Raw genomic sequence first — 25,190 nt, 5'->3', positions numbered from 1 at the left:
CAGATTATAATTACGCTATCAACTACAGTGTGCTGTGTGTGTATTCTAAAAATATGAAACCACATTGACAGAAAACTGATGTCACTCCTCAATGAAAGCTGAAGTTTCCTTTGCCCAAAATAAAGGATTAGTAATTCCTTTATTGGAGCTTTTGTAAAGAGGAGAAAATTCCTAAGCCGGCTGAATGTGCATTCCTTAATATATTTTCCTGATCTGCTACAATGAATGGGCCTTAACATTGAATTCTCTTTTAAATATTATATTACAATGATCAAATAGACTAGAGGTGGTCAGGAGCCACACTACAGCTTTATGATGAGCAATTTACACATCAATAAATGACTTCCTGTCATACATGGTAAATTCTAAAGGTCTCACACTGGCTGCCACTTTGCTTTTGCAGGTGTATGTCAGATCCCTCTGATTTGCAACGGACTTTCTAGTCAACGGGCAGGGTAATAAGAGACATTCATCTGAACTGAGGAAGTTTCATTTCATATATTTGATCCAGGCTATATCAGATATCGTCAGGGTCTTTGAGGAAGATGATACAGCAACTTCCTGTACACTTTTCTTCCCATCTAAATACCCCTTTGTGAGGAGCTGTCTCTCCCCAGTTATCCAAGAAGAATTCGGTAATGGTGCACTGTTCTGATAGAGAATTTTCAGCTTGAAAAAGTTTTCTTTGACTTCCTGAGGTATTGCTTTAGGACCTGAAGGGTTAAAATCTGGAAGTGCAGGTTTCTTAAGACCTTGCCAAATAAATTTGTTTGTCTAAAGAGCTGTCTTTGACTCCGTTCCCTAAAGGTTCCCAATACTTTGTCTGAAAAGTCATTTATTTTTTTCCTTGCTTTCTGATCTATCTCAGCATACATTCTCTGGAAGCTGCAAGTTAGCTGGGGGCAGTGAAACAACACAATTGCCCTGGTGTTTTCCAATGGATATTTAAGAAGATGTCCCCTTTACTATACCAAAAGAACACACACAGACACAATTATTCCAGTGCTAAATCTCTGTCATGCTCTAGCACACTGCAATATTTTCTTAGTACAAAACGTAGTACAAATTAAAACATAAAACAACCTCAGTCATCAATCTCTCAGACTGAGTAACTCTCCAGGAATATACTGTATATACTATATAGATTGTGTCAGATTATTCTAATACTTAAAGGATGCTTTTGTTTAGAAAACAAAAAAAAATCAATTTCATCTTCTGTTTAACAGTTTTTTCTCCTAACATATGTGGTGTGCTTTTTATTTTGTATAATTAGATCTAAAATGTTTTTAGATTGGGGCACTTTGTACCACTTAGCATTTCAAAGTTTCTTAACTCTGCTTTTCTGCATATAGGTATAGGATTTTGGACAATTAATGGATCAAAGCTGTTTATAAAAATTTGGTTTGAACCTTATGCTATGTTAATTTTTTTGTGTGCATTTTTTAATGATAATGGAAATTGCTTTCACTTTTGCAAGTCAAGACAAGGGAAGTCTTGGATGCTGTTAATTATAATCCTACAAATCTTCTGGAAATCCAGAATGCCTCAGGGAAAAGATTACATGGGCGACTTTTTGTCTGTCACAAACTCATCTCCTAAAAATGAAGCATGATTGATCCTGCTGTATCCCCTTTTCAGCCCTGAACCTGTGATCCCACATAAACAACACTGGAGATTATTTTGTATATACAGTTCTTAATCTGTTCTCTTCAATTTGAAATTAGTTTATTTTTTCAGTGGTGCATTAAAAAGTCCCCCTGCAGAAATATCTTTCGGTTGAGATCCGCTTCCTACAGGAGCATTCTCTTGAGTGAGGATACTGCATGCTGCCTTGAATGTTGTAACTCTTCAGGGTACTTAACCATAAGATTTAAAGGTTTACAACAATATTCAAGCCAATTACACAAAAGAAGGGACATTCATAAAAATGTAAGGAGCTCCTTATTACATAATTATGATTAATGAAAAACAGATTATATCAAAACTTCATTGCTAACTACAGCTATATGAATGAAAAAATACTAATTGTATTGCTCACCTTAAAAATATTTTTTCTCATATAGAAAACAACAACCGCATTTTAAAAAGAAATGGAGGATTGGTGGAGATTAATGTGGATTGAATGCATCCTGGAGAAACTGAATGGGACAATAAAAAAGACAAGACCTGTAATGTCTAAACAAAATTGTATTTTAAAGGTTTGTGATGCCCCAGGATTGGTGTTTTGTGACTTCCACGTGGGATTCAGTCTGAATGATTTCCAGGCTTTTCTTGGTAGATCTTTCCAACTTCATACATGAAAACACCGAATTGCTAAACATAACCCATTTTGGTTATTTAAGAAAAGACTACTTTCAGTTAAACAAGTGTATCAAGATAAGAGATTGTAATTTCTAAAATTATTTTACAATAAATAATTTACAAATGTATTATTTGTTCACAAAGGTAGTCTCAACACTGTACGTAAAAAATGTGTCTGATACGTGTCTTTTCATTAAGTCTTTAGAACACGATATAAGAGAATTTCTTTATGAAAAGTTTAGTTTATGACTTTAGATTATTGAGATATATTCATTAGAGTACAGTTCATTACACTTATACTATTGCCTATCCAGGAATAACGTCAACATGGGAAAATGGTTAAGTCTTTAAGCAAATTAAATAATTTTTTCTTTGCTTGCAATTTTTTGCTCTTTGTTTCTTGAACCCATCCCTAAGGTTGCAGTTGTTTTAAGTCAAGTCTTCTGGGACTTTCTTGTTTCCTCACACAAACTTATAAGATGTATCCTGGTTTCTCAAAAGGGGTCAGGACAAGAAAAATCATTTGAAAAATAACATCCTTCTAATCTACTCAGAGCAGCTAAAGGTGTCTGAAAGTGCATCCAAGAAAAAGCAATATATCAGCCAAAAAACTCATGAAACCGGAGATACGGGAGAGTTAAAAACGTTGAGAAAGCAGATGCATTGCTGTTTTCAAAAGAGAGTATGCAGTACAAACACCAAAAACAAAAGTTTGTCGTTTCATCTCAATTTATCTCCCCATAAAGGCTTTTAACATATTGATTGCAGACCTCCTGTGAGGGCAAGAGGAATGTATTTTTCTTCCCTTGGCACCAAATTCATCTTCATCATCATTAGAAAATAAAAGATTCTTTGCAAAGAAGAGCTTGAATCAAAGGAAAAGAGAGACTGTGAGAGAAATTCCAGGGTGAAACAATAAAGAGAAGGCAAATCGGGCAGAGAGATCAGTTGGAATCTAGATGCGTAAAGGTATGTGAGAGATGGCAAAACCAGACCCAACATACCTTCAGCAATTAACTGCATTGAAGGGACTCAAATAAATAAAACAAAAAATATGAGACTATAAGAAATGGTGGCAGATGAATATATTCCCCATGCTTTTATATACTCATCTTTTCTACCAACACGATCTTTTTTGTTAGTGTCTAAAAGTGCATCGAATAACTAATAGCATGCATTTCAAAAGTTTCTGCTTTATTCTCTCTATTGTGAGAACGCAGAATTTAACTCTTGCAACAAATAACTGATAAATGTAAAGAGGTAGAATGTATATAATGCAAATATTTTGTCCCTCATTAGCCTAAACATTATTATAGGAAATTACATGGAATTTTATGGGAATCTCTCGTATCTCGCTTATAAAAGCACATCCACTACCTCAGTTAATATATTGTTTATTATAATATTGAACATGAAATTAACCGTGAAGCCAGTTTAAACTAAGAATACAAGATAAATTAACCATACTGAACATCAGTTATATATTTCTAACATAATTAATTTGTTTTATAGAACAGATTATTCACAATTGTATGTGTTCATTTCATATAAAAATTGAAACAGAAAGTGCTACCCATACAGTTCTTTTCTGATTCATCTTTGTTGTAATCTTTGTTTGTCCTTTGATAGCAAGTTTTTTTAAATGTTAGACCTTTGATATGGAATATGAGAGATGCTAAATTCCTACTTTGAATCAGATCTGTGGTTTAAGATTATTTCATGTATAGGCTATAGACCAGCTTGATGATTAACAGCTGGAGGTCACTGTGTTGTAGTCAATAGACTGCAGAAGTGGGCCATTAATCTTTGATTCCTGTTACATGGTATTTTACCACTCCCTATGCAGTTGGTTTTCCATTTTAAGTTTGATTTATTGTCATGTCAAAGCTTTGGCTATTTTTAAGACCGAAATTTATTTTCAAAGATGTCCTGGGTCAGGACATGCCCAATGAGGACAATGAAGAGATTGGTCAGAGTGCTGAGAAACTTTATTTTGGGTTCAATCTAAAGTCCAGTTTCACTTCAGACACCAGACACCTGTGGAGCCCTGTACCAATCCAACGTTCCACTTCAATTAAAACTGAGTTTGCTGTCGCTGGCAGGACAGATGTTTTGAAAACCTTTCACATCACAGCTGAAAAATAGGTTGAGGCTTTGTAAACATCAAAGTTAGTCACTGTGAGCAGTCAACATGGAAAAATGTACTTGAAACAAAACCCACTTATTTTATGCTCATGTTAAAAAGCCCAAGAAGAGTTATTACCCAAGGGAAAATTTCATATTTAAGATTTAACGTGTGCTATTAGTATTGCATATTCAGTTGTACTGCATGTACATTCTTGGCTAAGCCAGGTGTGTACTATAAGAATTGTAATTACTATCAGAATTGTAACAAGTACACAATTTAATTCTCCTCCTCTATCTTAAGGGTTTCCTTTAAAACTTCTACAACTGCCATTCTAGTTACATTAGAACTACAGCACATTTATATAGTTAAACATTTTAGAGACGGTCAAGTTCATTGCCATCAGATCAAAGCCACTTGGTGTGGGTCATGTGATTCAACCCCTCCTCTCTTCAGTAATAAAAGCCTAGAATGTATATACAAATAGACTCTGAAATCATTGAATGGCATGGTACTGTTTGGTTAAATTTTCACCCTTGTCTCTCCTCTGCCTCATTTCAACACTGTCCCAACATTTTCTGACTGAGAAACCCTTTTTCGCTTTAAACCACTTTAAATGTGGACCCCAAATTTATACATAGCAATTACATTGAAATACATTATTAAGTTTGAACACTTCATTTTTTGTGATCGAATGTTTTAAATGATAGATTTTTGCCAAAAGTATACAACAACAGAACATAATATTTCTCAACAAAAGAAGCCAATCACCTCATTTTGCTCCTGAGGTCAAACACTGGGTGCACAGACAATCTAACCCCCCCAGGAGAGACCACAGGCACACATTGCAGACTGGAGCCATAAGTACAAAAAGAGTAATCTGGCAGCTAGTATTGCAACTGCAATTCCTGGAATGAGTAAAGACCATCCTCATGGAAGGTATCACATTTCATCCTCATTTAAAATATGTGTTAGAATATGCATCCCTATGTCACTCCAATATAAGAACGGACTTTACGATGATAGAAAATGGGAGAATTGGCATGCTGTGCCTTCCATGATTTTGCAATCGAAATTTCTATAATCAAAGCTATGGGGCTAAATTGCAAACTACTCTGCTTAATATGTGCTCTTGTACAGATCAGATCTTACTGTCTATATGAAGAGACCAGACTTTCTTCAAATGGATGGACCATGTTAATTCCGAATTGGGTAATGTAATTAACTTGTTGCAGTTGTTGACTGGAAACAGGGAAAATGTACCAATGGGTGCATACCTTGCTGCTTTGCATCCACATGTGTTTGTTGGTAATTTTTATGATATTTATTTATGTATTATTTTGTTTTTGTGTGCAACTTATATTGCACTCTCTATGCTAGCATTCATGCACTTGCAGTCATACTGTTATTTCCTTTTGCAATTGCACTAAACATAAAATGTTCTAAACACTCCTAAATAAAGACACCTGCATAGAAAATAAGTATCCCATTCTTAGAAATTCACATTCTAACATGCTGCATAACAATACAGCAAAAATACAAAAGCTGTGCACTTGATCAGCTATATAAGAGTACATTTTATAGGTTTCTAGACTTCAAGTGAAAATCTGTATATTTCTTTGTGCTTTTCATCACAAAGTGTCTCCTACCGAAGTGCAGTTCCTACTGGGTGGTGTGGTATATCAATTATGCGCCCCCTCTACATAGCATGTCAGTCTGTGAAACAAGAAATAACTTTATAAATTAAATTAATGATAAACTCATTATGCAAATGAAATCCCAAAGTGGAATTCAGAGAAGGTGACAAACAAGAGGAGGCCATTTGGTCCATCTAGTCGTGCAATACAGGGATTAACATCCCTATTCAAGCAGTGCTGTGTGATCTTTAAAAATCAGCAGTCATACACTGCTCCAGAAGGAAGAAGAAGACATATTAGTGTTCTTCAACATCAATTACAGCAGTAATCTGGTTTTCCTTAGAGATCTCCATTCTCAGTACTGACCTGGCCATTACAGAGTAACTACAATATATTGAGTTGTATAATATGTATGTTCTAAGCTATAGTATATTAATATGTTTCTCAGGGTCTACAGTATAGGCAGAGCAGCAATACCTGAGTGTGTTTGCACTCCTGTATGTATATAGATGTTATGATGAAGGGGCTTGTAAAATGAACTCAAAAGTGACAACCAAGTCACACCCAGCTGGATGCACAGTGACAACAGAAACCACAGACTCAAAATTCATCAGCTTGCAAACAATGAAATTGTGTGTATTTCGGGAGTGTGGGTGTTGGGGTGGGGGGGATCTTTACTGCAGTTCCTGTAGTTAAACAATTATTTGTTTTGGAGACTCCGGTAACCTAAGATTAAGAAAAGACATTTATAAACTCCTGACAGTAAGAACACACATTTACAGCATACCTGTGACTGCCAAACACTGGGGAGGAGCAGGGCTTTCAGCCCATGGGAAAACTACATTTCTGCATCCCACACCACTCCTCCTACTCCATATTTCTAGTATCTTGATGAAGCCTACTTTGAGGCTTGGCTTGTAAAAGCACAAGTCCACACCTTCTGATTTCCAGACACCACACTGAATCAGAAAAGAACTTGGTAGAACAAGTCACAAATATTTTGTGGTCTTTCAAGCAGTCATTGTAGCTTTTCTCAGATATGCACAACAAGGTGAATCTCAAAAGATCCGCATATAATTGTAGGTTCCTATCTTATTTTAAATAAGAATGAAAAACTCTGCTACTGAATAGCAGGTACGTACAATGCAGAAAAGCGACACAGCAGATACATGCAATGTGAGATTCAGGGGGTGTTTAATGAATGCAGCTAAAATGAACAGAGAGAAAATGCAATTCCTTTCCTTGGTGCTTAAAAGATACCATTATTGGCCATGTTTTAACCATTTTTAAACCCATTATCTCCTGGATTATGAGGTGGTTCCTAATCAAGTGTACCAACAACTATTCTTCTAAAATTACAATCGTTAAATGTCTGGCTGCTGTTTTATTTTCAAGGAACTTAGTCATGATTAGAACATCAAATTATTTAGGTATTACACTAATTAGAATGATCAGTGTATTATTAGATGGTGGCTAATTATTTAACGCTGTGGTATTGAGGAGGTGGAGCAGTGAAGCTGGACCAATTTAAAAAACAATTTAAGCTCAGAATGTGTCCGACCTTTTGTCTGTTGTCTTTGTTCTTATTCTTTCCCCCTACCACCTCCACCATGGTGTTTGCCCTATGGGGCCACTTGCAAAACCATCCTATCTCAGACGCATATTCACTGTTGGGCCTCACCTAGCTTTCCAACTTGAGGAAGACCCTGAGGCCAAACAGTTAACATGGCCAAAGTGCTCACATTCTGCCAGAGTCATCTGCAGGGCCTTTCATGGATTTTTATGACTCGACACATGCTAGGAGCCCTTTCTAAGCAGTCCCCTTGTGCTTATACATCTAAGTGACTAAGAATGCCTTAAGAAATGACTTGCCACCTTAAAAATGAACAGCATCCGATATTGTTATATATTAACTACAGGTCTTTTTCTGATAACAATCAATTTATGAGAAAACGTAACTCTGTGTTGAAAAATGGAATCTATGATACTAAATCAAAGAAAGAATAAGGATAGAGCATTAAAAGGGAACACAAAGATTATAATTATTATTGCTTGTGCTACTAGAGCCATAAGAATACAGTTATAGAATATTTAAAAAACAAATATTCGTTTAATTTGTTTTGCACAAACTTCACAAATCTCCCAAGTCACCTTTCCTGTTGCCCAAGCCTGACTACCTCTTAGTTCTTAGCAGACATTTGGTCTGCAGAACCTCCCTACGTCATATTGCTTTCATACACAAAGCAAAAATTCACACATTTTATAACTGCTTTATCTAATGGCCAGTTTTCCCAGGAGACAATTGACCTGCCAGTATGTCTTCAGACTGTGCGCCCAGAGGAAACTCATGCAAAGTCTTAGAAAACCTACAAACTCCCAAAGAAAGCACTTTACATATAGAACCCAGAGCCCCAGTGTTGCAAGGCAGAAACGCTAACCACTGCTCTACTGTGTCGCCCACAAAGCAACATATTAATAGATAATAAAGGATTTTTAGCCATTTTAATGAATTTTAATAAATCCGAACTGCAGGTATACTCTCTGTAGAACTTTTTGTAGTTCTGTTTTTTCTCAAAATGCTGCAAGTAAAAATATTATTTTCCATATTATTTACTGAATACGTGCCAGAGAAAATCTTTTTAGAGGAATTTTGAACACTATTCTCCACTATTTTATTTCAGCTAATTCTCAAATGTATGTTTTATAATAGTACATTTCTAGGAACCTTTATATAATATTATTTCTAAGCGTATAACCACTTTAATGTTATATAGGACATTTAATAATCGTCAAATTCTAGATTGTACTTGAATTTGTTGACCAAGTCTGGATAGATAAAATGAACCTTCCAGTTTTTTTCCCTTCTAATATACCACTGAGGGATACTACAATGAATTTATTTTAAACAATTAGCAGTATGCCAACAGGAAATGTGATGTATCTTACCACTCTCCAACATCTCCAAAACTTTACACAAAATTACCATAAAAAAACACCTTGAATTCCCAGCTATTTACATGAGATTTTTACTTTCACTTCTTTTGTCCCTGAGGATAGAACACATGCACCTTTTTATGGAATTAAAAACACACAGGTATATATATAATTCAGTGAATTTCCCACCTTAGATAATTGCATTGGTAACCACAAAATGCACAGTGAAACATCTGAAATATGTGTGGCAATGAAATGTAACTTGGGGTTTTCATTGTAATTAGAATATTATACAGAATGTAGCATACATTGCATTTAAAATAGAAAAATAAATTGTACATTTACAAAAGTTCACCAGTTTAGCATTCCAAAGCATTGTGGTTTGCCTTCAGTTTCACTATGAAAGAAAAGCATGTGACAAACTATGAACAGAGTTAACCTTCAACAAAACCATTCTAGCAAAATCTTGTAAACTAAAACTAAAAACAAATCTTGAGAGGATGCCTCCAATTCCAAAAACCATGTAATAATTGTTTGAAGAGGAAGAAATCACAACTTGAGGCGACATTTTTAAAAAATGTGATTGGTTAAGCCATAACTCTACCTACCTCAATGACTGTATAGTATAATACAAAATATAAATATTTTTATAGGACACGTAAGGAAGAGTTTAGATTTAATTTCCATTGCTAAAATGCACGTTTGGAATGAGGACTTTTAATGTTTTCCAGCTTTCCATATTGTATTTCATTGATTGAATTGTGTACTGAGTTATTCAAATAAAACTTTTCATAAGTTTCATAGTACTGTGTTAGTGAGACTAGGAGACTGTGAGGACTACATTATAAACTCTCATTATCCCATGATTTAGCCTTCCCAGGGTGATCAAAGTGCGCTTTGAATGCACTGCACCTTTAAATACTTCCCAACTTCGGTTTTATTTCCTGTCCATTTACCGTAGTGAATGAAATAGAATGTTTTATAAAAAAAAGGCATGAGCATGTGGGTTTTATGATAATAAATAAGTTAGTAAACTTACAATGAAGATAGAATGAGAAATATTTTGCAAAATAATGAACTTGAAAAGTGGTTTCAAAGCGTAAGGTGTAGTATTTTTAAAATCAGCTTTAAAAACCATTTTCAAAATACGTCTGCCTTGTAACCTCAAAAAACTTGTGGACTCTTACCTTGTGACCTTATTGTTTGCAGTTTGTTTTAATTGCGCATTTGCTGCCTGATGTTCAGAAAATAAACCAAATACTCAAAACCTGGATGCAGCCCTTCATATTGTGCTCCATAATTTATCTTAGTTACCATTTTGAACTGCAAAACTATTTTCGAAATCAAAGACATATATTGTTTGCTTTTTATGCATTCTCCACAAATACAATCTATAATCAAATTATCAGATTTTCAAATAAACGTTTAAATAATTTCAAATATTGGAACATTCCAAAAATTGTAATTACTTACTGTAGATGCATTTCCTTCTTAGATGTTGTCAACTTTTAAAATGCGTGTATTTTACATATTTTACGGCGAAAGAAAGCCCATGTGGGCTTGTTAACATGGGTACAGATTGGAATGCCAGGAATGTAGACTTCATTTATGTTCAAGCGACAGTGGGCTACTTTAAAGTGACAGCGTGCAATATTTAAAGATACCTACGTAATCTGCATATATTTATTATTCCTGTGTAAGCAGATGCACTCACAATACTGTATTTTAGTATTCAAGAGATACTTGAAGGTTTTATACAAATTACAAAGTAATTTTATGCTTTCGAGATACATGAAGGAATTAGTACTCGCAGGACCTTTTTAGTTTTTCTAAGTTTCACTGGGCCATCCCAAAGTCCTGGTCTTGAGAAGGATCTTTTCTGGTACATCTGAAATCAATAGTGTTTCATTGCAGTAATCTAGAGTTATACCAATTTAAAAACGATTGGAATATCACTTCGCATTTTACGTGCATGTGATTGAAGAGTTCATTTTTTGTTGCAAATATTTTAAGAATCGTTCCGCATTACAGACCACATTTGAGCAAATAATGCGATTTATGCAGGTATTTAGGTTATTATTTTAATTTATTGTAGATGTGTAAATATAATTTATCAATTTAAATATGTTTTATGGTAGTATTTTGTATGTAAGAAACGGTAATATTGTATTACATATGTGTAAATTGTGCGTGGCAAACGTTACCTTACATACCTTACATGCGACAAGGCAATATTAAACTAATTTCTACTAATCTTAAATGGGGCAATGCAAGTAACTCAAACATCACCTGTGGTATTCCTTTGCAAAACACAATGGCACTTACGACTAAAATATATCTTCAAATGTAGAGAATATGTAACATGCTTTTCATTGCGACCACGTGGCTTCGGGACTACAAGTAAAAATAATTTTGCCTAGATTAATTCTCTAACCAGTGTAAGGCTATGTCTTTAAAAACGCACTTAAATGCTTTAAAATGTTGTATTGCTTAAAAACAGTTCAATAACATCTGTGCCAAATTTATACAAACGTGTAGTTACGAGCCGATAACATAAGTACACGTTTACATTTGACATCGCCACCGGAAACTTTCCACTTTTGATAATGTGTGAAAGTTTTTAAACCTTCCCTAACAACTGCACCACAAGAAACGCTGGAGTTCCTGCTTCAGTTTCTGCCTGGTAACAGAACACTCCCCCATTGGTTTAAGCTAATTTCAGTGTCCTCCCATTGTGAAGGGAGGGAGTTGGGGATGTTCCTCCGAAATTACTGCCAAGTTTTTTCAAGTTGGCGAGTTCGTTTATCCAATATTGCCACACGCAGAAAGGAGGTAGATCTGCACTTTTCATAAAGACAGTACATGCCGCTTTAAAAAGACATATTCCTTAGCCATTACTCCGTCGTGACCAAAGGAAATACCGGATTAGATCCATCTGCCAACTGTATATTAATAGGCCTATGTATAAGAGATAGTAATAGTTAAACAGTTAAAAAAGTTATTACTTTGTTAATAGTGGTTTACTTTGCATTGTCTCAAATATACGGGAAATGGTTGAAGAACGTGGTACAAAGAAAGCAAGAGTCATTCATTTTTAGAATAAAGGCAACATTCAACGGCTAGCCATCTAAATATGCCTCAATATTTGCTTTTGTATACTAAATATACAAAAATAGTTTTATCTGCCCTCCAATTATAATAGTGCAGAATACAAGTTGTAAGATAATAATAGTGCACACAGCTGTAGATTTACACCTCCCCTGTTTCTCGTGTTTGCCTGTGTTTTGTGTTCTATAAAAAAGGAAATGAAAGTGGTATGGGGGGGCTGTAATGAAAATAAAAAAATTTCTCCTGAAGGACAATTTCGTGAATGTGTCTATTATCCATCTCCCCCTCCTCACACACAGCTACCCCAATCCGGTGTACCCCCGCCTCCCTCCTCTGGACCCCCCTGCAATACACTCTCAGCGCCGCCACCATGAAAAAGGACCTCCCCATTTCCATACCTAAGCAAAGCTCAGCGATGGGAAGGACTACGAACTTATATGGGATAGCTCTTTAAGACTTACTCTCCTCTCTGAGGCCTCTTTCTCTCTCATGCTCGGAGTGGCTTTGATCTTTCCTTAACAACAGTAACGTCATTGCTTCGTACAGAACTAAAGGGGAGTTCTGTTGAGGACTGCGAAGTTTTGGAGCCGCCAGAGGGCTTGAGCAGCAGCAGCAGCAGCAGCAACAGCGAAACAGCATCCAAGAAACTTGCTCAACGCTCCGTCTGAATCCTTCGAAAGTCCAAAGCTTAAAAAAGTGCAGAGACATGGAACACCAGCTGCTGTGTTGTGAAGTAGAGACCATCAGGAGAGCTTACCAAGATGTCAACCTCCTTAATGACAGAGTGCTACAGACAATGCTAAAAGCTGAAGAGAATTATCTTCCTTCTGCAAACTACTTCAAATGTGTTCAGAAAGAAATTGTGCCTTATATGAGGAAAATTGTTGCCACATGGATGCTTGAGGTTTGTGTGAAAAAAGAAATAAATCTGTATGTTTATATTCTGCAAGCTTTCTGTCCTGACTTTTCGCTCTGCCCTTTGGACCTAATCAAATGCACTGCAAATGAGGAATTATATAAAATACAAATTTAATCCAGTTCGTGTCTTTCCTCCACCTACTATTGTATGTCTGCATAATTGTTTTGTATATCGTTGTGCTATTTGTTCACCACTTTGTTGCAATGTTTTTTTATTTTTTCTTTTTTTCTGGCTTCTTTCACATACGGAGGTGATTTTATCAATACTTTTATTTGTAGTACAACACGGGTATTGTGGTATTAAACTTTCGTTTATTCTTTAACCCTAGAAGCTCTCTAAATTATTTTATTTTAATTTATTTTAAATTAATATCAATGTACACGTATGCAGTGCAACTCGTGCCAGTAATATGCGCCATCTTTGTTCTCGTGCGGTAAAGTATTTAATATATTAAAATTTCTATAATAATCAGATGATTGAAGAAAATGTAATGAACATAACAAAATACAGTTACTTAAGCTATTCGTATAATTTAAGGGTGATTTGAATATCAAAAAGGTACGTTTCTTTGTTAAAAGTTTTTACAGAGCTATACAACCATGCTTCAGCAGCAGTATTTGGAAAGGCTGTTGCTAAATTACGTTAAAAAATACCTGTAGTTATATTAGAAGTCGTTCCAAAAATTTAGCAGTCGAAAAGAAGACTAAATTTGCAACATTTACATAGTTTTAATATTTACATTTTCCAATTATTTCTATTTTTTATTAATTTTTGAAATTGCACGTCATGACGATACCGAAATGTCGCATGCTCATTCCAGAAAAGCGATGTGCTATAATTTTAGTTCTTTTTGCTTATAATTTGCGCTAAACATCGTAAATTCTCGATACCAACTGATAAAGTACACGTTGCAGGTCATTACCATGCCGTTTTTATGCTCTGTAATAATTTTAAAATATTTTTAAATATTTTTTGAAAAGATGACGAACTACAAAATTCTTAGGGTACGTCGCTTGGGACGCCACCTTTGTGTCTTAGAAAAAAACGTCTGCAAAAAAGGAACAAAAACTAATGATAATTTCCGTACTGTTCAATAAAATTGTTTTAGTTTTGCAAAATGTCTAACTTAATACATGTTTAGAAAAGAATAAAACTGATATATAGCTATTATATACAGTGGGCATAGGCTAGCTTGCAGAAAGCAACAGTTTTCCGTTTGAAAATGTAAATGTCAAAAGTTTTCATATTTTGATTTTGTTAAAACAGTGTATGGATGTAAACACACAGCATTTTAAAGCGTTTGTGTGTTGTTTCTTATTTTATTTTCTATTTGATTTCAGGTCTGCGAAGAGCAGAAATGCGAAGAGGAGGTGTTTCCTTTGGCTATGAATTATCTGGACAGATTTTTGTCTGTGGAACCCACTAAGAAAACCAGATTACAATTACTGGGAGCTACGTGTATGTTTTTGGCTTCAAAAATGAAGGAAACCATTCCGCTAACTGCAGAGAAATTGTGCATTTACACCGACAATTCTATCAGACCCAGCGAGTTATTGGTAATTTAAAATCAACACACTTATTTTCCTGTTAGAGATTTAATAAGGAAATAGTAACGCTGCTTTTTAAAAACCTGTAATGCATATCATTTGTAATGCATTCTTGCAGAATTTTATCGATTTTTTAATGTCACTGACTTACAGTTGTGATAAATGTTCGACATTGGTTGTATTACGTATAGATCTATGATATCATACAGCGTCTTCTTTAAAAAATCGCAGGTATATTTTCACAGATATTAATAAACCATCAATTTTGTCTTAAATCAGTACTGTATGAGAATACTTTAAGATTCTGACACTTAATTTTACCGATTTCTTTTCCGCTGGTAATACATGTGGCAAGAGCTCCCTCTTGCGGTAGAAAGAAGCCCGTGACGAACATCTCTGAGCATACAGTATTCCCATTTAGAGCTGTGAAGTGCCAGAATAACCTTCTCACGCTAATGCGTGCTGGACAACGACGCGTTTCTTGGTGGAAATTCGCAGGCCATTACTTTAAATTGATTTCATTTTATGTTCTTTTCCACAGCAAATGGAACTACTGGTGTTAAATAAGCTGAAATGGGATCTTGCTTCAGTGACGCCTCATGATTTCATTGAACATTTCCTTTCCAAACTGCCCATCCACATGGACACCAAGCAAATTCTTCGCAAACACGCGCAGACTTTTGTGGCTCTTTGTGCAACAGGTACGCACGGGGAACTGCGAGCTATCCACACTGGAAATGTCGTCATAACGTGAAATATCCACATATCTGATAAACCGCATGTGCAGTGGTGCAGTGCGCAACACTTAGGATGTCAGAAATATTATCAATTGCAGTATGTTTTTGGTATGGGTAACTTAAGCATTGGCAAAAAGTGTTTGTTTTAATATATTTCCCATTCGTTAACCCACAAATGACATCTATTTTACGTTAAGCTTCCACTTTGTACTGTATGTTGATTTAGTTCCGCTGGTCTATGCTTGGTTTTGGAGCTGTGGCATGGTAACTGCCTATACGGAACTGTGAGAGCACATGGCGTGGTGCAACTTAAAAGAAAATTGTGTATATTCCACAGTTCGTATTATCTGTGTAAAAGCTTTTAACCATAAGTCGTTTATGTAAGGAATTAACCTACAGTTCCAAACGTGTACTCCTACACTGCTTTTCTGTAAAGGAGTGTCCCGTACATTTTTCTGTTAATGTGCACTATTTAGCACAGCACAAGGCTTGTCATTAGAGATTAACCAAACACTGGATTTATTGACCCATGTGATAGTCAAGGTTTCACAACATTTGTTATTTATACCATGTATTGCTTGTGTATCCAAGTCTTAAGGATCTGAATCAGAGCAGAGTTTGGGTCTGTAATGTTCGAGGACTAAACATATTCAAAAATTCCATCCAGAAAAACTTGTAGGATATTTGTTTTACAGTGAGGAAAGTGAGCAACTGATGCATTCTGCATTTTGTGTTAGTTTCTTACTCTGCCAGTGTGTGTTTTATCTGGAAGATAAGAGAATGTATATGTATAGGATTAAGTAGTGTGCAGTGTTTTATTTTCATAGCAAAACCAAATATTGAAGTAAAAGTGAATGTTATAACTTAAATTTGATCTTGAATCCCACATTGGGAATGCACACTGAGCAACTACCCCAGAGGAAGACACAACAGTTAAACATACGAAGCTACACCTTATAATTTCCACTTGATAAAACCTGTCTCAGCAGGGTGGAGGCAAGGTGAATTGTAGATTTACTTTTAAGAACAGGAAGAATTACTTTCAAGATGATGTTAAGCAACATTTGTCTTTGTTAACTCTTGGATAGTCTCTTTAGAAGTTGGGAATTTGTGCTAAGGAAGCTCTTTTATGCAGTGGCAGGTCAAGGGGAAACTAGTTGTTTTGTGGCGTTGTTTTGGTTTTAGCACTTAATTTAGTTAAACAAGTGTGTCTGGGCATATCAGGTCTACGCTGTGGTTGTCTGAAGAAAGTTTATTTTTAGGGAAGTAAGATGACGAATAGCACCCAAGAAAACATGGTACTTGAAGAAAGGCAAGAAAGGCGAAAATGGGTTCTGGAGCTTTTAATCATGCTTGGGTACATTGCAAGGCAAGCAAATTAAGACACATAATATTACAGAATGGAAAAAAGATACATGTGGCAGTTCCTGTATTTGCTTTGTGTTGAGTAAGCTTTGGCTAAGGTATGCAGCTAGTTGAAACCTGTTGCATCCCATTCTTTGGAACACTTCACAGAAGTCATTTTGATTTGCCTCAATGAAATATTTTCAATCGTAGCCCCTAGCTCCTGCAGAGATGGATGGAACTGCTCCATTTAGAAAGGAAAAGAGGTGACTCGCCTTGCACTTTTTTTTTTCCTTTCGTTCTTTTTAAGAGCGGGGCTGCTTGCTTTGTCTCCCCTTCAGGGTGGCTGGCATTCCAGCTTTTTTTCAACAGAGCTGAAGTTGTTTATTCCCCTTTGGATGGAGTCTAGGATAGGTTAGTGGGGATATGAGCATAAATGAATGGGGGCCTCCTTTTCTTTGTGCCTGTGTCAGGTTCAATTCATCTCACCGCAGTGTCCTTGTTTCTGGGCTCTCAATGGTGCAAGATGAGGCAATGGAAGCTGACAATGATGCCACACTCTTTTACTTAGAGAGAGAGGGGGCATCCAATTACAAACTCAAGGGCCCCCTAATTAATATGCTGAAATTAATGGCCAGTGCTGTAAATAAATCCTTGTTGGTTTTTGACAATAGACGGGCCAAGTCGCTTGTCTGAGGTGGATCTGGGCAACAAACAGTCTGGCGTATGAGAAAGCCTTGCTTAGGAGGTATTATCACTTCAGCACGTAAAAAAGGAAGTGGTCAATGTCTTAAACACAAACCCAACCAAACCAAAAGACAGATACTGATTTGTGAGTACACAAGAATAAGCATCTTGAGGGTGAATTGCTTTGGAAATTTGATTAATTTCGTTCTGTTGCGTTTAGCCCAGGAAACTGTTTTGCTCAATTGATTTGGTTGACACCTGCTGGCCTGCCTTTAACATGATAGATGTTTGTAAGAAAGAGTCAAAAGAACAAGGCTTGGTGGTGAAACAAGGCTGTGTGAGGCCTACAGCACAGCAAGCTGGCAGGATGTCTGCCACTTGTCAGCATGGGTTCCCATCAAAATGTTGTTGTTGTTCATTGGACAGTTCTTGAGGCCTCACCATTATTTTGTGATGCCACAAAATATGAGCTCGCCCCACGCCCCCCAACCCTCAGGCGCTCCCTACGTCTGCTCGCAAAGTTATCAGTTTACAGATTTGCCAATGAGCAGGACCTGGTTATTAACTTTATTCCCCCCCCCCTGGTTTTGTGTTAATGTCAGATGTTTGATTCCTCATGTTAACCAGCACAGTCTGTCAGGTTATTATTAAAACAGAATTGAAATGGCGAGACGCAACAGCCTCTTCATTAAAACAGAACAAGCATTTAAGCACGCAAGATGATGTCTGCAAGCCTGACCATACAAATTAATATGTGCATTTTCCCCTCTTTGCTTCAGATGTCAAATTTATTGCCAATCCACCCTCAATGGTCGCAGCTGGAAGCGTGGCGGCGGCAGTTCAGGGTCTTCACCTCAAGAGTCTGGACATGATGCTGTCGTCTCAGAACCTCACAGACTTCCTATCGCAAGTCATCAAGAGCGATCCGGTACGTGAAGAACTGAGATGAAAAATATTGCACACTAGCACAGAAACCTGAACAGCATGCTATTGTGGGAGCCTGCTGCTGTAGGACAAACTGCAGTCAATTACCTGGTAAAAAAGGTTTCCTGTGGATCTTTAACCTTAGATCTTTAACCTTAGGCCCAAACTCCCGCTTCTTATGGAGTTAATGATATTACATAGTGCTATAAACCACTTATTCATTGTGTTTTTTTATCCAATTAGAATTTTTGTGTGTGTCAGACCCACATTCCTGCTGCCAGTGAATACCCCATGCAAGATAAGAGGGTGCTGCGGTTAGTGAGTTGTGTGGCTGACACAGTGAAGATCCCTTTATTCCTGATAAATAACAGGAGGTGTGTATCAGCAGGTAGCTAGCAGTAAACACCCTGTGAATCAATGGAGCAGGAAGAGAGCTTCAAGCAGAGGCTTAAATTCAATGATCCGTGTTACAATGATCTGTAAAGTCAAGAGATGTGATTGCCTTTGTCTTTCACTGAAAGAGCCGGTTCTTGTGAGGTCTGAAAAAAACCTCCCAGAACGAATCCAATTTACCCCGATGTGATATGGTGACTGCTTGTTCATCAAAGTCTGTCAGCACTGAAGACAGTGGGTCTGCGAAGTAGCCGTCTTTGAATAATGGTTTGGTAATGAGAGGTGTGCAATGGAAAGATCACTTTGAAAGAGACAAATTGCAGGAATGCTTATGTAGATCAGTCCCATAAAATGCAGTTCTGTGCTTGGGTTCTTTTATTTGTTGTATTGTTGTTAATGTTCTTTTTAACTGTAGTAGCAGTATCTGCTTTCCAGTGTAGCATATGTCCTGTTAGTTGCACATTGTGGAGATATTCTTTCTAAATCTTAAACAGTCACTCTCAGGTTAAATCAGTTTTTGCCCAAATTACATTTTAAATACAAATATTTTATTTGTTTGGTCATAATGAAAGTAAGGGTTTATGCATAAAATTATGTGGTACTTGTTAATAACTTTTTAATACCCTAGCAGAGCTCCAATTTCCTGTTTTCTCTTTGATCTGAGGCAATTAAAAGCCAAATAATTACAATCAGGGCCCTTGGGCAATACTCCACATTTGAATGGATCCATCCTTCTAACCCTAAACAGGGAATTGCTTTACCTTTCATTGTTTCAGGCCAGGAAATCTCTTGCCCAGATTGAGTTTCTATCTCCTCATGGTTTATTGTCTTGAGACTAATCCTCTGCCCTCCTACTTGAGGGGACACCCCACAATATGCTCCATTGTTTAGGATGTTCCTGCTTAGCAGAAAACAGCCAAAAGAAATAGAAGGAAAGAGTGGAGTTTATTGAGGGACTTTTAAGTGGGCAGCATGCAGCCAATCCTGGATTTTGAGGAAAAGGATTAGGAACTTTTTCCGTAGTTGGAAAGCTCAAACGATGACAGTAGTAAGTGGATATGAACCGGAAGCACAATTCACAATAAGATAAGCTGACTTCAGACCTCTCTCAAAAGGAAATTATAGTAAAACTAATAGCTGAAAGTGAATGAGTAAATCTCATTGTGACTTCAGGACAACAGCTGGTTAAAAGAAGTGCTTCCCAATTTCTAGAAAAACAAATTAACATAGACTGTCATTTTTGCAAGAAGGCTTATTTGTCAAATCTATCACACTCTAGAAGATATGCCAGATCACTCTGAAAAGGGGGAATTAGATATTCCTCATTCCTCATTCACTAAGGCCAATGTGATTGGACGGTATAGAAAAATCAGTGTTAACTCTGGGATGGGGTGGGAGAGGTCTAGTGCAGTCACACACAGCTTGGTTTTCTTAAATGCAAAGCTTCTATGTAGAAATACTGTCTAGGGAGCAAAAGGGAGATCTTATATGATGCTTGTGAATAGTGGCAGACTTGAAGGGGGTGAACAAAGCAAGCAGCAGGCCAGAGACTTTCTTGGGGAAACAACATTCATTCTCAGTCATGTGGATGCTAACAACTTTGATGGCAAGTTTACATGCAACAGTGATTCCTCCTCTGCCTGGACAGAGACCTGACGGAGGTCAAAGAGAATGGTTGTGAATGGCAAAAAAGTGTCTTCCTTTGCAAGGAAATGACTGTACACATGACAGCCAATGATGTTTATTTTTAAGATGTAGAAGTTATCCAATAAGTTGCAATGGGTGCTCTTTTGTGTGTAGCATTTGTTAAACAGGCATCAGGCAGATCTCATTGTTCAGCGACATGGTATGTGATTTGTCTTAGGTATGACAAGTTTTGCCCTTTTTTTACTTTTTTGCTTCTAAATGACAACAGCTGATGTTTTCACCAGTTCTTTTTCATAAGGGTTAGTGACATTCTTGCTGGGATTGAGCAAGGCATCTTTATAGAAAGAAAAACCAGGCTCTTTCTCCCTCTACACACACAATGACATGATCCAGAGGATTATTTTATCTACTTGCCCAACCCTTAGAAGCCATCAAGCCCTAAATGCCACAGGTGTATGATTTTGTTTGTCAAAGAAGTAGTTAAGAAACTTTAGTTGTAAAATGGTCACGTACCAAACAACCCCAAAGTATAAATAAAGAAAGAAATATTAACTCTTCATTTAATCATCTAAATAAGGGTCTTTTCTGTTTGAGGCTGAAATACAGCTATATATAATGTGAAAATTAGGGAACCTGCTAAAAAATACATGCTGGAATTATAAAGTGAATTTCTAAAAAACGGGATATGTTATGTAAATGCATTGATACTGATATGTCCCCCCTACCCTTTTTTTCCTAAAAGGATTGTTTGAGGGCCTGCCAGGAGCAGATTGAAATGCTTCTTGAGACAAGCCTGCGACAGGCACAGCAGCACAGCATCTCTTCAGAAACAAAGACTGTGGAGGAAGAAGTGGACCTCTCTTGCACACCAACGGATGTGCGAGATGTGAACATTTGACTGGACTATCCATGGAGTTTGCCATGGCAACATGACAAAGAGGCTTTCGGGAAGGACATGTTGGCCTACCATCCCTACACACACAAAAAAAGTAATGCAGCAAAATATCTTCAGGATGACGAATGCAAAAGAAGGGATCAATGCTTCGATTCTTTTGAATATCTCCACCTTTTCTTCCCTTCAGCCTGTGGCAGGAAAATACACGAAACTCTGAAAATGTCCAAAATACTAAAAAAAATAAAACTTTCTTTATAAAAAAAGAAAAAAAAAGTAGTATATGCGTAACTTACAAGGTTATGCCACAAAAAATAGACATTTATACAAGACAATAATCAACTAGTTTGTATACAAGAAAGTGTGCCTACAATCTTATACAAACAAGTAGGTATAAAAATGGAAATGTCTCCAGGAGAGGTGTCCAGTTTCATTTTGTTTAAAGTGTGAGAAACCATTTTTAAAGTAGAAGAGGTTTTTGTTTTGTTTTCTTGTTTATTTAGATAGTACAATTTATAATTTCCTTACAGATTTAGCTTCATTGCAGTCTAGGCATCTCTGTGTCTGCTTGCTTTCACCGTTAGTCACTTTATTATATTTTTGTCTAGTCTTCTTTTTAAAAAAAATCAGTTCTTTAGAGCTTATCCTCTTCTCCTTTTAAATGGTTAATGTAACCCTATAGTGTATTTTGTTTTAGCATACATTATAATATGTTATTCTTTAGAAGTCTGTGGATTGCCTGAGCTTTTGGCTTCTGAAGTGCATCCCTTAATACTGCCCGATTAAGTCCAACTAACTGCTCATGAATATATTTGTGGGTATGCAGATGGGCAGAAGAGCTATTTTTTGTCATCAGCAACTTAAATATTTCTGCAGTTAGCTGTGTATTAATAAGCTGATTTAACTAAAATCCTTGTCAAGCCCCTAGTGCAATCCACAGTAGTTTTATGATTATTCTGTCTTATTTGTTTTCTAAAACCATTCCATTTAAAAGCACTTTCAGTCAATTACATATTACTGACTCTTAGGAAAACCATGTGGGACATTATGACAAAATGGAATGGTTTAGGAATATTGGAAGGCTTGTCTCTGCAATGCAAAACAAGTCTGTTTAACTATGGTGTTATTTGAAAAGGAAAGGATTTCTTGAACATGGTGTTTTGGTGAATTTTTGCCTAACTATAGTGCTGGTGTCACAGCTTTTTATTTTTCCCAGTAAAAAAATGATGCTGGTGTAAGTATGATGCCATCCTCTTAAGTAGGGTCTATAAGGTGTACATTATATGAACACCTGAAGAGATAAGTTAACATTGTATTGTTTATTGCTTTGTCTGCATCTGAAACATTTTAAACACTAAAAATCTAATTTATAGCTATATTAAAATTAAGGACTATTTATTGCAAAAATATTATTTCTTGAGGCCAGTATGGATTATGAAATAATTGCTTAGTCTTTTAAGAATATTTAAACCTGCTAAAGTGCATGATTGCTAACAAACTGGTGTTTGTCACTATCTGTTCAAGGCAAAAGCTCAGCCCACAAGTCTGTAGGCCCTACTTATGATGTTGATGTACAAGAAGAAACACCATAGTTAAAACAGTGGTAGAATTGGTGTACTTGAAAAAGAAAGAAAAAAGTATCGTTCCAATGTGTTTCCCAACATTTGACATAAATTTAGAGGCTAGTAGAAGATTTGCACAACATGGAGATGTATTTCTAGAAAGAAGTGGAGGAAGAAGCTGGAGGAAACAATTGAAGTGTCTGTCTGTATGAGGGAAATGTGATGGTATGATGTAAGTGAATAACTGCCGATCTAAGGTGTTGATTGTACAATGAGAAAAACTAAAACGGAGTCGACACTCCTTTTTTATTGAGCTGCTATGCTATGGAAAAATTCCCAGCAAAAGTATGAAAACTTAAAAAAAATAGACAAAAAAACGATGCTTTTTTTCTCTTATCTTAAGTGTTTGCTGCTATTTTGTGGATCATTTTTATTACAATGTCAATATACTGCCATGTAATAGTTTTTAATTTTCTCATAGAAAATTATGATATTATTGACATCTTGTTTGTTTTTGTAGTTTTTTATGTGATCAGTTTTTACTTAATGTGATTTCTGCGCTATTCCAAAAAAAAATGAAAAAAAGAAAAAAAGACAAAGGTTCCTGTTCCATAATACCTCATGCTGCAGTCAAGATTTATTGTGATTAGTCCAGGTTTTTACAGGTTTTTATTATTCAGTGCCTAATAGCTCTGTTGTAAACTGCAAATCAAAATGCATTTATCATTATCCAAATGGGTCCTGCAGTGTGCAAGTAGATAGCATTAAATGAACTGGTGCCATATCGAACCTGATTATATAACTCTTTGAGTTTTAAGCTGTTTCATTAAAAGAGACTGTATTCCCCCTATTAGGCCATTAATGGCCCAATTTTATATATTTATAAAGCTTTTGTACAAATTTTAAAGCAGATATGATGGACGTTTGTAATTGTCATGTCTACTTTATAAAGCCATAGTGTGTTTACTGGTAGTAATTTAACACAGTGTTGATTAAAATGTATCTGATGTCTTCAGCATGAGTGGCCAGAGACTCTGCATTTTTTAATCGCGTGTATTTACTGCACAATAAATTTTAAGTAGATATGATTTGAGATCACAGGTTTTCTACCTATTTTATTAGAAGAATTAAACTATTTTTTGAGATGGAATTTCCATATTGTCTTTTCATGGGTCTCCAGTCTTATTTTTAGAACAATGTAGCTGTAAGTGGAGAGGATTTTTATACAAGCTACAAAGGCTTTCCTCGTTCTTTTCTTCCAACTTCAAATAAGCATTGTGGGTCAGAGAATGTTGTCTGGCCTGTAGGAGTCCAAATAGCAATATGTTATGCTGCTATACAATTGTTTTGAGAGCGCAGAAGGAGTCGGGAAGGTGAAGTGTTTCTTTATACAGCTAGAAGCAATTTGCAAAGCTACTGGCAAACACAGGACCCATGAGGACTGGATGTTTGTTTTCTGTCCAATATCAGGAATGTTTGTTACCTCAAAAAAAAAAGAAATGTTATGGTGGCATCTCTTGTTTATTTGAACCCTGTGTTCGGTGGAAAACTGAAGGTTTCACATTCTGAAGATGGCATAGTCTTTTTGATATCCTGCATTTTCCATTTTTTTCTGAGGACAGTATGGGGTAGTTTATCTAACCAAATGAGAAATAGAAATGTCATGCAAGACTTTAAGCCCTTTGTGGGTGTCCAAGTTTCGGTCTTTAACCTGAAAATGCTGAGGGTGCTGAATCAGAGAGCTAGCAGTCACACACACACAAAATATCTATTGTCATTTCTTTTGTTGCAGTTGAAGGCAGCATGACTATAATTCCTGGATCCTCTGTGTTTTGTTCTGAGACAGTGTTTGTTCTGGAGGCCAAAGGTTGACAGAGGAGCCGTGAAATTATAGAGATGACTTTTAAATCTTCTGTTTTTTTCTACAGTCACTGGTCTGAAATGCACATTCTTCACTACCAGACCTGTAATAGATTTGTTTTAAACAACAAAGTAAAATAGAATTAAAGGCAAAACTTTCAAAAAAAAAACAACTACTGTCTTGTGTATTTCTATATGTTACGTGCATTTTAATTTAAATAAGTTAAGTTCTGTCGGGGTTTCATATGCTTGAAACTGGGAAATGAGAAATGAGATTTTTTGCTGAATACTGCTTGCCACAAAAATGACTTGGCTGAAATCAAGAGTTGGATTTTAACTCATGAAAAATTATTTATTGCCAAGAATTTGTCAAGAATAGAGTTTATTCAAGCTTTATCATTTACTGTAAAACAAATGTACTAAAGTTGTGCCACTAAATGAGACACTTCCGTTTTTGTGTAAGTGTAATACTTTTAAGAAAACTAGAACAATACTCCATTACTGTATAAAGTGGAATGAGTATTGCATAAGATGAATTTTCCAAGTGAAGGAAGAAGAATCATCTTTTGTCAT

At 36.1% G+C, this 25,190-nt stretch overlaps 1 protein-coding gene across 1 annotated transcript; it reads left to right on the top strand.

Annotated features, from left to right (window-relative positions):
* Positions 1-12,582: 12,582 nt before the first annotated feature.
* ccnd1 (cyclin D1) lies at positions 12,583-24,787 on the top strand. Its single transcript, XM_088935064.1, has 5 exons — positions 12,583-13,009; positions 14,365-14,580; positions 15,113-15,272; positions 18,119-18,267; positions 21,046-24,787. Exons 1-5 carry the CDS (start codon positions 12,812-12,814, stop codon positions 21,199-21,201), a joined length of 879 nt encoding a protein of 292 aa, XP_088791190.1. The 5' UTR covers positions 12,583-12,811; the 3' UTR covers positions 21,202-24,787.
* The last annotated feature ends 403 nt before the right edge of the window (positions 24,788-25,190 follow it).

Source organism: Atractosteus spatula, chromosome 16 (assembly GCF_055471065.1).
Source record: "Atractosteus spatula isolate fAtrSpa1 chromosome 16, fAtrSpa1.hap1, whole genome shotgun sequence".
Taxonomy (NCBI): domain Eukaryota; kingdom Metazoa; phylum Chordata; class Actinopteri; order Semionotiformes; family Lepisosteidae; genus Atractosteus; species Atractosteus spatula.
Note: the sequence above shows the minus strand (reverse complement) of the source record. Positions and strands in the feature narration are given on the sequence as shown.